The 14,029-nt window shown below is 42.7% G+C and overlaps 1 protein-coding gene across 2 annotated transcripts; it reads right to left on the bottom strand.

Annotated features, from left to right (window-relative positions):
* Positions 1-2,622: 2,622 nt before the first annotated feature.
* On the bottom strand, positions 2,623-11,484 carry LOC125537608 (BTB/POZ and MATH domain-containing protein 3). Of its 2 annotated transcripts, none has more exons than XM_048700934.1 (5): positions 11,229-11,484; positions 10,771-11,148; positions 9,887-10,235; positions 9,192-9,468; positions 2,623-3,183 (listed from the first exon to the last, which is right to left on the bottom strand). In XM_048700934.1, exons 1-5 carry the CDS (start codon positions 11,417-11,419, stop codon positions 2,987-2,989), a joined length of 1,392 nt encoding a protein of 463 aa, XP_048556891.1. In that variant the 5' UTR covers positions 11,420-11,484; the 3' UTR covers positions 2,623-2,986. The 2 variants fall into 2 exon arrangements, with proteins under 2 accessions (XP_048556891.1, XP_048556892.1); XM_048700935.1 differs by having other exon boundaries at positions 11,216-11,484.
* Positions 11,485-14,029: the final 2,545 nt, after the last annotated feature.

The raw sequence follows: 14,029 nt of genomic DNA on the forward strand, positions 1-14,029 counted from the left end.
CAACAAACCATTTTCATTAGGTGTATGACCATAGAAGGTTTTATTCATGTAAATAGAACAACAATTATTCTCTAACTTACATGAATAACCGTATTGCAATAAACATGATCCAATCATATTCATGCTCAACGCAAACACTAAATAACATTTGTTTTAGGTTTAACACTAATCCCGAAAGTATAGGGAGTGTGCGATGATGATCATATCAATCTTGGAACCATTTCCAATACACATCGTCACTTCACCTTTAACTAGTCTCTGTTCATTCTGCAACTCCTGTTTCGAGTTACTATTCTTAGCAAGTGAACTAGTATCAAATACTGAGGGGTTGCTATAAACACTAGTAAAGTACACATCAATAACATGTATATCAAATATACCTATGTTCACTTTGCCATCTTTCTTATCCATCAATTACTTGGGGTAGTTCCGCTTCCAGTGACAAGTCCCTTTGCAGTAGAAGCACTCAGTTTCAGGCTTAGGTCCAGACTTGGGTTTTTTCACTTGAGCAGCAACTTGCTTGCCGTTCTTCTTGAAGTTCCCATTTCTTCCCTTTGTCCCTTTACTTGAAACTAATGGTTTTGTATACCATCAACACTTGATGCTTTTCTTGATTTCTACCTTCGTCGATTTCAGCATCACGAAGAGCTTGGGAATCATTTCTGTTATCCCTTGCACATTATAGTTCATCACGAAGTTCTACTAACTTGGTGATGATGACTAGAGAATTCTGTCAATCACTATTTTATCTGGAAGATTAACTCACACTTGATTCAAGCGATTGTAGTACCCAGACAATCTGAGCACACCCGGTGTGCCCTGAGAACGAGATACGTGTGACTCCTATCGGGATTTGTCGGCACATCGGGTGGCTTTGCTGGTCTTGTTTTACCATTGTCGAAATGTCTTGTAACCGGGATTCCGAGACTGATCGGGTCTTCCCGCGAGAAGGAATATCCTTCGTTGACTGTGAGAGCTTGTGATGGGCTAAGTTGGGACACCCCTACAGGGTTTTGAACTTTTGAAAGCCATGCCCGCGGTTATGGGCAGATGAGAATTTGTTAATGTCCGGTTGTAGAGAATTTGAACTTAACTTAATTAAAATGAATCAACCGCGTGTGTAGCTGTGATGGTCTCTTTTCGGCGGAGTCCGGGAAGAGAACGCGGTCTCGTGTTGTGATTGAACGTAAGTAGCTTTAGGATCACTTCTTGATCACTTTTAACTTCTCGACCGTGCTTTGCTTCTCTTCTCGCTCTTTTTTGTGTAAGTTAGCCACCATATATGCTAGTGCTTGCTACAGCTCCACCTCACTACTCCTTCCTACCCCTTTAAGCTTAAATAGTCTTGATCGTGAGGGTATGAGTTTGATGAGTCCTTGTGACTCACAGATGCAGGTTTCGATGATGCCAGTGCAGGGGACGCTACCGAACTCAAGTGGGAGTTCGACGAGGATTCGGGACGTTACTATATGTCTTTTCCGGATGATCAGTAGAGGAGCCCAGTTGGGGCGATCGGGGATCTAGCATTTGGGATTGTCTTTTATTTATGTTGGTTCTGTAGTCGGACCTTGATTGTATTCTGGATGATGTATGCTATATTAATGTATTGTGTGAAGTGGCGATTGTAAGGCAACTCTTTATCCCTTCCTTATTCAGTACATGGGATGTGTAAAGATTGCCCCTCTTGCGACATGCTTACCATACGGTTATGTCTCTAAGTCGTGCCTCGACACGTGGGAGATATAGCCGCATCGTGGGTGTTATATTTATATATTTGCTATGTAATGAAAATCCGCAAACTTTGTCGAAATATATGCTCAAGTTGAACGAAATTTGTCGTGTTTAGCCAAACTTCGCCGAACTTTGCCGAAATTTGTTATATACTTTTATTTTTTGAACGCACCTGAAGGCGGCCCTGGGGCCGGCGGCTAGGGACCAACTCGCCCCCATGCCGATTTTTTACGCCGGCTCATCCTCAAGCGACCCCCCTGGGGGTCAACGACTGGAGATGATCTAAGGCCAGCCCTCAGGACGAAGCACTCGGCGCCACTGCAAGCCGGCACTTTGGGATCAACGCATTTTTTGCCACAATCGCACTGAGTTGGATGCACGATGTTGCAGCAATGGCTGCCACAAGAGGGCTGCTGCAGCGGGAACACACAAACCACCAGAGGGAGGAACCATGTGCCGCACAAGCTTTGCTAGGAGGGAGGGAAAGCAGAAGGAAAACATGAGAGGGTCAGGCAGCCAGGAACTGCACTTCTGACGACAATCAGGGCTGTTTTTTGGCCCGCTACAGTCAGATGGCACCTATTCAAAAATGATCTTATATTATGGGACGGAGTGAGTATTTTAGAACCATTGGTAGACTAAACAAAACAAAGCGATCAAAAAGAAAACCTCAAGAGGGTTAGGCTTTCATGCACTGACCAGCACAAATACATCAATTTTTAAATAAATTACAAAAGACAACCAAAAGTCCAAACTTATGAAAAGAGCTATACAATCCATGTATACACTTCAACACGATGCACCCATGTCCCCAAATTACATACATCAAACTGAGGAAAACCAACCGGAGGCCCCAAAAAATCCCCAAAGGGAGGAAAATCAATTTGGACATAGTATAGAAACTTACCTTATTAGATTCATTCATTTCGAAAACAACCATCTTGAAAAGCAGTGGAATCCGGCATTACTTATTACTCCCTCCGTAAAGAAATATAAGAGCGTTGAGATCACTACTTTAGTGATCTATAAATGTTCTTATATTTCTTTACGGAGGGAGTACCTAAATACAGCATACAATATGTCAATGAACAGGCAGAGTTGCAACTAATGCCACAGAAAGCCGTCAATGCTGGAGATTATTCACAAGTTGCTCTCACCCAAATCAAAGTTCCTGTCACAGAGCACTTGACATAACTCCAGCCATAGTAAAATTCATGGGAGACAGCAAATAGCTACATTAGTTGACAGCCTCCGCCTAAACCCTCCTGCGGGTGCGCCTGTCACTAGCCTCAACGCTTTCAACGGGATTCACATCTTCGTTGATACAAACTCCCCTTTTCCGGTTAACAGATGAAGGATCATCATCCACTACTGCGACGGTTGCTAACAAATCAGACAGCAAGGATGGGCAAGTCTCCTCCAGGTAATTAAACCCTTCTGTCTCCATCACAGCTGCACAACAAAACCAAACAGCTAAGGTGACAACTCAAGGTAATTAAACCCTTCTTATAACAACAAAACAAATGTTTTAAAAGGACTCTAAATGGTGAAAATTCCGTTGGGCACCAAACAGCAGGGAAGTCCCAACGGTAGCTAAAATTTCCATGAAAAGGCATCTTATATTTGCAAAAGGCAAAGCTAATACCACGAACCCAACATTGGGAGGTTACTGGAACTGAAGGTACTAAGCGAGCATCAGCTGCTCAAAATTAATATGAAGGGCATTTGGCAAATGAATGGGGATAACAGCATTATGCTGCTGAAGGTTTGCATTCTTCTCCTTCACTGAAGGAGGTAATGCTCCCACATTTATCTTGAAATAGGTGAAATACTCCTCTGTCCCATAATATAAGACGTTATTACAACCAGTATATGAGTATATTGGTTGTAATAACATCTTATATCATACTACCTCCATTCCTAAATAATAATAAGTTGGGGCAGTTTAGATTAAACTGCCCCAACGTCTTAGTATTTAGGAATGGAGGTAGTATATTGGTTGTAATAACATCTTATATTTATAGGACAGGGGGAGTACATTATAAGGAGTAGAAGTTGGAAAGGGTCAATTACGACTTGCTTTTTTATTTTCTTTCAGTTTCCTTTTTGAAACCAGCAACAGCTTCCTCTCTGTTGCTAAAGATTACAGTTCCAGAACTAGATAGAAATAACACAATTCTTGTTCAACCCTACAGTTTACAAGAATGTCATCTGATAAAGATTTCATAACTTCCATGCACAAAGACAATATAGTATCATCAAGCCATGATTTTGATAGCAAAAGCATCTGAAATAGTAGCATGTTCATGCTACTGTTTAAGGAAATCATCATCAACAAAGAAAAATGAGGAAGAATAATAGTACATATATTATAGCAGGTAAAGTAGAAAAATAATTATCATCCAGTAAGCATTCAAAGAGGCCAGCCGAACAAACCACTGGGGGATACAGGAAGAGTAAACAGTGGCGACTAACAGAAAGACAAGGATGGAAACTCTTATGTTGGAATTTGAAATGTGGACATCAGCGAGCATTATAAATTTGCTTGAGTGGCAATGGACCGCACCTCAATGACTAAAAACACAGATGCCATGCACATGAGAGCATGTGCCTCATGCACCCCCCCCCCCCCCCCCCCCCCACTGACACATTAAAACCAATAAGCCCGAGAGAAGGGGCGAGCGTTTGGAGCGTCCATGTAGGATTATAACAGTGCTTAGTGACGAAGAAAAAACGCATGCGGGTCTGCTCATTCCTCTGCTTGCTGATTTGGCGTGCGTCACTTCTCTACTCGTCAATCCGGTGGAGAGATTGGGCTGGTGCGTATGTGGGCCATTTGTTTAGTTGGTCCCATATGTAATAGGCGTTTGATTGCTGCATGAGGATTGGGTTTAAAATAGAAGCCTGGGAGCTAAGAAAAGAGTCTTCTTCTGTACGCACGCAACCCAAACCCTCACACCGCCGCCAACACAACCCGCTGCCGCCGCCACGCTCGCGTTCCTCTTTCCCAACCTTGAGCTACTGCGACGCACCACCACTACATCTCCTTGGCGGCACCGACGGGAAGAGCTTCAGCCACCGCTCATGTCGCCCCTGCGAACCTGCCTCCTCCTTTGGAGCTGTTGCAACTTGTAACTGGACGACCGCGAGCCACCGTCATCCTACACTATACGGCGATGCAATAATGGGAAGATCCCCTCGGTGAGCCCACCCCCTCTCGTTTGGCCTCCTGATTTTTTTGGTTCTCGTGCTCCCTGTTCCTCAGTTTTGTTCTATTATATTCCATGTGAACGTTCTATCTCGTTTTTGGTGCTTGGTCCGTTGAAAATACCAGCTCAAGAAAGCATCCATACATACTTCCACAGGGAAAAGCTTGCACTTAACAAATACTCCCTCCGTCCCAAAATAAGTGTCTCAACTTTGTACTAACTAAAGTTGAGACAGTTATTTTGGGATGGAGGGAGCAGCCTAGCAGAGTGGAGTGCGAGGAAGATCTCCGTACAAGGTATGCAGCTGTTTTATTTTGTTTTCAGCTCATGTGGTGGTTCTTTGATGGGTTCCAACCAATTTGATAGATGGGAGGGCATGGGGACTTCTGCCCGTGCATCTCGAAATGAATTTACAGGTGATCAATCCATGGACATGAAATGTTTGTCAAATTGCTTGCAAGGATGATCAGGATTTTACACCATTTGCTTACTGTCATGATGTTTAAACTGCTGTTGATCTTCTAGAACGTTGTTTGTTATTCTTTTCAGCTATGAAGTAGTCACTTTTTATGTGTTTTCGACATTAGGTGCCTATCACTTTTGATGTGTTGGTATTAGAATGAAACACACTTGCATTTTAAGTTTGCGTCTACACTTTATCAAAGTTAGTGCTTCATGTTAATACATATCAGCTTGGAATGATCTGCCTTCTATAGCCTCTCTAATGCTTATGGTTTTGAAGTATACATCGCTGCACAGTTATTAACGTATGATTCATATAGAACTTAACGAATTGCAGAGTTATACTTCCATAATTCCATAAGATATTGAAGTTAAAAGTTTGGCTTCTATTTAATGAGCAGGTTCTCTTAGAAAAACGACGGCTGAAGGTAATCAACAGCTACAAATTTCTTCTAGCTCCGCAATGCTAGGTTGCGGTTCAACAAGCCTTCAAGGTTTTCGCTACTGCTCCCATCTTCAGTGCTAAGGTGATATCTCAAACTACTAAATTTGAAAATTACGTTCCATTTTCACCAGGATTAGGTTATCTTAATAGCATGAAGTGTTATCATTTGCATAGGAGAACAAATGTCAGTATTGCTACGTCGTACATCGTGATTTCTGTTTTCATCAATCCAGCTGTTATTGTTATCTCTTTGTAGCTTCATATATAAATGAGTGTTGAATGGCCATTTTACAGAGTGAATAAAAAATGGTAGGTCAGTAGAAGCATAACTTGTGAAGGGGAGCCTTGGCACAGCGGTGAAGTTGATGCCTTGTGACCATTAGGTCACGGGTTTGAGTCCTGGAAACAGCCTCTTGCAGAAATGTAGGGAAAGGCTGCATATAATAGACCCAAAGTGGTTGGACCCTTCCCCGGAACCTGCGGGAAAGGCTGCGTACAATAGACCCAAAGTGTTCGGACCCTTCCCCGGACCCTGTGCAAGTGGAGCTACGTGCACCGGGCTGCCGTTTTAGTAGAAGCTTAACTTGTGACCGAGTGCCTTCAGAAGTTCTTTTCATTGTAGTAAATGTTTATGGGCCTGTTTTAGGGTGGTAGAAATATATCGGTGAAAGTAGGGGATATTTTGCGTTGCCTTTAACCCATAGCCTCATACAGAAAATAGTCCCACTGTCACACTGCGACAACTATAAACTCCACATACATGATTTGCATGCTAAAAGTGTTATTACCATGTGAAAGCATCATAGATCGACGCTTATATTTGCTGTTTTCTGCTATGGACACTTGAGTGTCTTGCAGCTGCTAGCCATGGCTAATGCGGCATTGCTTTCACCACCATGATATTAAGTGTTACCTTGTGTAGCCTTAGCCTTTTCTTCCTACTGAAATCCTATATATACTCAAGTAGTTGATCCCCACTACTCTATTTATCTCAACGTGCACACATGCCACCTCATCAAGGCCCACCTTAATATGCATGTGAAAGATTTCCCTTATAAATTGATCCCCACTGCTATTTATCTCAACATGCAAACATGCCACTTCATCAAAGGCCCACCATCACAAGCATGGCAAAAAATCCATTATATTATGCTATTTCTATTCAATACTCCCTCTGTAAAGAAATATTTAGTGATCTAAACGCTCTTATGTTTCTTTACAGAGGGAGTAAATATTTTTAATTAATAACTATACAATAACAAACACATTTTTTGACATGTATTTTTAGTTTTAGATCATATGTTATTATTCCAAATATTCATGTTTACTCATGTTCATAGAACCAAATTTCAGTAAAATATGTTTTACCCAATACCAGCAGCAACACGCGGTTAACAACTACTAGTTGAAATATCTTCCAATGCCTTGGTCAATGGGAGCAGGCAGCAGTACCAGATGGTGTGGTGATGGTTATGTTTCAGTTTATTTTTCCACATTTTGAGGCATGTATTGATGGTACATGAGATTGGCTGACCTCCACGTGTGTATTATTATGATTATTAGACATTGCAGATTCATGAAGCTGTTATATCAAGGGTCTCATTTGCTGTTGAATTCTCTGAAGAATTCTATGGAAGGTTTATACATCACTTCCAATTCATATTCACAGTTTAGTCTTTCCCAACACTAAAACTTTTCTGAAATTATTTTAGGCTGCTTTGGTGGCGAGGAGACTGAAAGTAGTATTCCATTTTCACAAAGCAAAGTCAGCACTACATGTTTCTGAGTTGCAACGGGGAGGGACGAGGGGCGAAGTGGGACATATATTGCTTTAGGAAGCAGAACTTCCATGGCTTATCCAGAAGGATTTCCTGCATGAGTTGCTTTTATTTACATATAGCTTGTGTAAACAAATAAGCGGTAAGCCTAAGATCCCACATAGTGAACTTCAGGCCTTGTAATGCTTTTGTGTCACATGTAGCTTCCTCCACGTTAGCTTCCCTTTTTGGATTACTTCTTACCCGCAACTAATGGACCGTCTCACTCAATTATGCTCTACGGGTGACTCATCAGGTGTGCTACTATTTATAATGTATATGAGTTTCTATAATATACTATATGTATGGGTAACCCAATGACCTGATCTGTGTTCATTGGCTCAACAATCTCAGCTACTGACACATCATGATTTTCATGTACTCCCTCCGTTTCTTTTTGCTCCGTGTATTAGATTAGATTTAAGTCAGACTTTGTAAAGATTGACCAAATTTATATTAAAAAATATCAACACCTACAATATCAAATAAATATAATATGAAAATATATTTCATGATGGATCTAATGATATTGATTTTGTAGCGTGAATGTTAATAGTTTTTTGTATAAACTTGGTCAAACTTTGGAGATTTGACTTCAGACAAATCTAATACACGGAGTAAAAAGAAACGGAGGGCTCACATACTGTCAATTGCTGACATCGATATCACCTGCTAACACAAGCTGATGTTCATATATCCATGCCTGACATCTAGTATGGCTGTACACTAACTCATCATGTGCTTAGCTTCACTTCCTTAATGATGCATATGAATGCCCACATGTTACGCCACACACCAAACAAGCCAGCTGAATGGGCACAAGCAAGCATAGCACCGCACATGAACATCTCAGGATGCGGGCGTGTGCGAGCATTTGGCTTAAAGAACTCAAAGCTATGGGTTTTCAGCATTAGTGGTTTGAATTGCAAGATCTCTGAAATTTTCAAAGCAACTGCTACTTAAAGAAAGTGATGTTATACTGATTCATCAATCTTGATACATAACTGCAAGTCCTTGAGAACAATATCAACTCTACAAGAAAATGAAAATAAAAACAAGAAGAGTGTTTTACCAATCCTACTATATTCTCAACAATCTAACGCCCTCATATAGGACTGTTGAGCATTTGCGCTTTTTGCAATCATTCTATAGTATCGTCACCATTTTGCTAGTGAACACACATGCGTATGTTGAAACTTGCAGCAAGAAAAATGTGCCAGGACCCAAAATTTGTGTGGTATTCAAAACTCGTGGAATATTGTAGTTAACATGAACCAAATGGTTATAATGTCACAGATATTATATCACTACTCTAACCGACATTTCCGAATACCCAAAAAAGGCAGCCACTTTATCCTAATAGCAATAGAAGGAAATACTCTTTGTGTTAGCATGTATATCTAGTTATGTACTCGTGACCTTCTAACGAAGTACTATACTACTAGGCGGATACAGATAAACAGAAGACAACACACTGTCTTCTATCAACAGAAGGATGCAAATATATTCAAGAGAATAAAGGCATACCTCCCAGATTTTGTCGAATGGCAGTGAATTTTAGACAGGCAGACTTGAGCTGAGCACAGTGGTGCTGTTCAGCTAGGGCTAAGGTTGTCGCTACTGTTTCAGAAGTGAGTTCATCACATAACTTTGCCTCACATAGGATTCGTAGCCGGTCCAACCCATATCTATCAGCTGCTGCCAATAGATGTTGTGTTACCGCAGTAGATGTCCACATTGAGAAAGATCCAGCTACTTCATGAATACTAGGGAGCTCATCAGAATATATGAAATTGACCATTGCCTACATTGGAAGAGAAGTTGTAATATTATATTACCATAAGGGGGTCTTTCACTAAATAATAATTTTGCAAGGATTTCCTTCTTTTTCTCAAGGTTGGATGTTAGGCAAGCCAGCAAAAGTTTAGTAATCCAAAATAGACCAAGATTGGTTCTAACACAAACAATTGAACTAGATTGTTCATAGACAAGATCAAACATGCTTACTTTACGGGGATTAACTTATTTATTCTGCTGGGAATTAAATTACAAGTGCACACAGCATGTGTGTTAATCAACAGAGAGCAGAGAGAAAACACTCACAAATGAGTAAAAAAGATTCTAAAAATGTAAATTATGACTGAAAACACCTAAAAAGGATGAACTGGGATTCCCTAACAAAAACATACTAAAAATCGGTGCAGTCTGCATGTAACAATTACCTTGAAGACGATAGGTTCAACATCCTCCACAACAACTCTGTCCATGTCAGGTTTACCAATAGGTCCAAAGAATTGGGCTTTGAACACCGGGGAGCGAGCGGCAAGAATCCATTTATGTGCCTGGACTTTCTCATCACCTACTTCAAAAGTTATGTCACAGCCAATGTGGAGTTCGAAGAGCTCCTTGAAGCAACGGCCAATATCCGATGGGGGGACATTAATCTGGATATTCTTTGGTGTTTCGAGACGGTTCTTGACGACACCTACTGTGCAGTTCATTACTAGGCAATCATCCTTTAAAAAATCTGATGCTTCTAACTGGGTCCTTCTGTAGAATCTCTTGTAACCCCTGAAAAGAATCAATCACCTTGAGCTGCCGTTACAAAATGAAAAAGTGTAATGCAGGTACACAGAAAAAGAGAATATGCCAAGGAGGGGAGAGCACATTACAATCAGTAAGGGAGGATGATGAGAAGTAACCGATAAGAAAAAATAAACCTCATTCATTTGAAACGAAATACCATTTGACCATTTCCTACGTAAGAATATGGCAATACGAAACAGAATGCCAGTCTCTGCAAACCATCAATTCTTGGTTTCTTGTTCCAGGAATTATGCAGTATCTAATGACCAATACATTAGTCTCAAGCAATATTTGCTTTGCTGCGATTTAATTTAAGCTGTGGCGTTGAAGATAACATTGTAAGGTATTTTGCCTAACCAATCCGCCTAGAACTAGAGATGTGAAAATCTCAGCAGACAGAAAGTAGCAAACAGTAGTGGCATCCGTTAAATAAATCCAAAGGGTACAAGGCAAATGTAATTGGAAGCAATTTAGGTGGCAAAGAGAGAGAGTAAATGGTAAGGGAGATGTTCTTAGTTACCACATGGATCCTCTGTACTTGAGGGTGTATGGTCCGGCCTGCATGGATCGGTCGAAATGGGAGTGGACCTTGTGGCGGGCGCGGCCGGACTGGTCGAGGAGGGTAAGCTCGAAGAGGGCGCGGACGTCGGTACCCTCGGAGGCGAGGGCGACAAACACGGAGACGTAGCTGGCGTTGTCCTCGTGGTTCTTCCCGTCCGGGTAGAGGTAGACGGCCCAGTCGTAGCCGCCGACGGCGAAGGTGTCACTGGAGAGGTGCCGGCCGGGACCGATGCCCTTGGCGAGGGAGAATCCCTTGACCGTGTACTGGTGCGATCCCCGCACGGTCTCTGTGACCGACCGCGACCACGACGGCCGCGGCACCGCCATATCACAAACCCTAGGTACGCGGGATTAGGTTAGTGGGGGGGGGGGGGGGGGGGGGGGGGGGGGGGGGGGGGCCGTACGGGGGATTATTACGGTTGGTATCGGCGGTGGGCTGCGGCGACCCGGAGGAGAGAGGAGAGGACAGCCGAGCTGCTCCGCGCCACCTGATTCCGGGGAGAAACCCGTCGACGGCGATGACGACGACTCGACGAAGGAATGAGGAAATGAAGGTGCGACGTATAGCTAGACTGGTATATAGCGATACAAGTGGCCAGAATCACCATTTCAACCTTCAGCAATAGCCTGACTTTCCCCTCCTCCTCGCGGGCCGCTCGCGCGGGCGGCTCCGGAGGTCGAATCCCTGTAGCCCAGTGAGCCCCATCTGCTCAAGGTTCCCTCGCCGCTCGGCAGTGGTGGCGGGGCCCGGTTGCGGAAGGTGGCGGGCGGGGGCGGGGCGCCCCGATGGGCTCCATTCGCGCGGGGGCGAGACGTTACCTGGATGTCAGGCTGGACGGAGCGAGCGGGCTTTTCGGCCCGTTCTGGACCGGTCCTGCCTCGTTGATGAAACTAGATAATGCCTCGCGCGTTGCTGTGAGATATGTAGAAGTATTTTTAGATGATTCAACTTGCGAACTTATTGATTCATATTAATGGACTCGAGTTTAGAAAAAAAAACAGCAGCACAACGCAACGTGAAATGGAATAAAATAATATACATGGCAGAGCAGCCGCCTCGTACCACATTTAAATGTACGCCTGCAAAATTGTTGATAAAATGACATGATATTACATTAATAATTTGTAAATTATATTAACTAAATCTGAAAGGTAATGATAAATTGTACCTGAGTACTCCCTCCAAACATCTAGTGTTTCCAAGCGCTACAGACAATAGCATGCATTTCTTTCATAGGATAATATAATGTAGCTGCAGTTGAGAGGCACCACTTATATGTTGGATGTTAGAATACTACCAATTGAAGTTAAGATTTCTCATATGCATTCATATGATCATAGGTAAAGTGTGGAAAACTTGCCCAATTGAATCAGCAAACATGATCTGCTATATTACGGAGGAAGAGTGAAATAATAACTTCTATCAGAGTATTGCATAATCTAACTGAGAACATACCTACATTGTAGACATAAAACACAGCCAACAAAATCTGCATGTAGTTTCTGTATAGGTTTAAGGTCTGAAAGGAAGGAGGTTGCTGCTTGAACTGTTAACAGAGGACGATAAGTAGACATTCAGGGGCACATGTGTATAGTTAGCAAATGGAAATATTGACTGTTGAATAACTCAAGAAAAAAACAATGGTTGCCAATCCAAGTAGTCAACTAAACTTACACTACAGGAGATCAGACATTTGACGACGGCACTGTACACTTGGCAATCGGACCTTCAGGGGCACATGTGTTCAGTTGAACTACACACCAAATTCTGCAAAAAAATACAACAACAAATGACTCAGTACGATGACTAAGACGTACATGCATATTATGATTTATGAGAGAGAGAGAGAGATAGAGAGAGAGTAACAGAGAAAACTCTGTAAATACATAACTAAATGTACAAACCGTGATTTATGAGAGAAGAAAATTCATCGATGAACAAAAGGAGCAGATTTACCATACCTTCGTGGGTGGGGGTTGGGGGGGGGATCAACCTGGACCCACGCACATAGATCCAAAAGAACACGATAATTAGTACAATAACCAAACAACATGAGTAGATGGATCATGAGGATCACTTATCAGCATTGCCAAAAAATTAGAGGTTGGTACCGAATCCATCGATCTAACCAAATTCGTACAAATGATTCAACATAATAAGAGCACCTTACCTTTGGTAATTCAGATCAAACATGCAATCTGCGGAAAGTCTACCTACCTCACTTCATAACTGAGAGAACTTACGAATCTACAAAAGAAACAACTAATCATATATAGCCGTGATGCTGCAGGCGTGCATGCATAAGAGATTCCCTACTTACTTGAAACTGAGATTTTCTATAACTGGCCATGCATGGGTGTGGATGTAATGACTTTGACATGGATTTGGGTCAGTCCGTTCCTGCACTGCAACGGCAAACTCGTAATTGTTCCTAAAAATCCCATGAGGAGAGGAGTAGATCAGCGCTTCTCTTGGTACTGTATGAGGCCGGAGAAACTTAGCTTAGCCGGGCTGCCGGAAATGTCAGAGGCCGGAGATGCTACACCTAGGGGAGGATGTTGGGGTTGGGTCGTCGGACACCGGGTGGGGCAACATAGACTCGCAGCGGCGGCGCACGATTGGCGGCGGCGAGTTGATCCTCGCAGCCTCGAACTCCATCCAGTAAGATAGCGAGGAGGAGTTGCGGCAGGGGATTCCCGATCAGGACTACAGAGAGTTTGTCGCCTGGAGGGGCTACTCCTCTTCCTGGCGGAAGCCTAGCGGTGCTAGATTTCCATGGAGGGAGATGGGAAGAGACAAATGATGGGAAGAGGTGTACTGGAGAGAGATGTGAAGAGACGACATAGAGATGGGACTCCACCGTTTTCCATCTGCTGGGTCTTTATTGACAGATGATGAATATCTCTTCAACTATCTGGGCTGTTACAGAAGATGGAAGAGGGAGCGGACGAAGGAGAAATTAAATCACAGGAAAAATAAAAATAGTATTTGGAATTGCTGATGTAGCTATACTACTGAGGTGGAGTGAGGTGATTGGTTGCATGTTGATTAGTGATGTAGATAGGCTGCATGTCAAGAGAAATAGGTTAGTGGGGATGAACTATTTAGGTATTACTAGCAAAGGGCCCGTGCGTTGCAACGGGAGAAAAATATATCACATGCCTCTAGCCCAATAGCCCCATGGCCAAAAGCCCCACAAGTTTACGTCCTCTATTCT

The sequence above is a fragment of the Triticum urartu genome, chromosome 2, assembly GCF_003073215.2.
Source record: "Triticum urartu cultivar G1812 chromosome 2, Tu2.1, whole genome shotgun sequence".
Classification (NCBI taxonomy): Eukaryota; Viridiplantae; Streptophyta; class Magnoliopsida; order Poales; family Poaceae; genus Triticum; species Triticum urartu.

What these genes read in the sequence shown, in the direction of transcription:
- LOC125537608 (XM_048700934.1), bottom strand. Translation starts at nt 11,419, where the DNA reads ATGGTGATTCTGGCCACTTGTATCGCTATATACCAGTCTAGCTATACG. An exon ending in GCCCACCGCCGATACCAACC is followed by an intron (nt 11,149 to 11,228) that starts GTAATAATCCCC and finishes CCGCGTACCTAG; the next exon opens with GGTTTGTGATATGGCGGTGC. An exon ending in CATTCGACAAAATCTGGGAG is followed by an intron (nt 3,184 to 9,191) that starts GTATGCCTTTAT and finishes TTTGTTGTGCAG; the next exon opens with CTGTGATGGAGACAGAAGGG.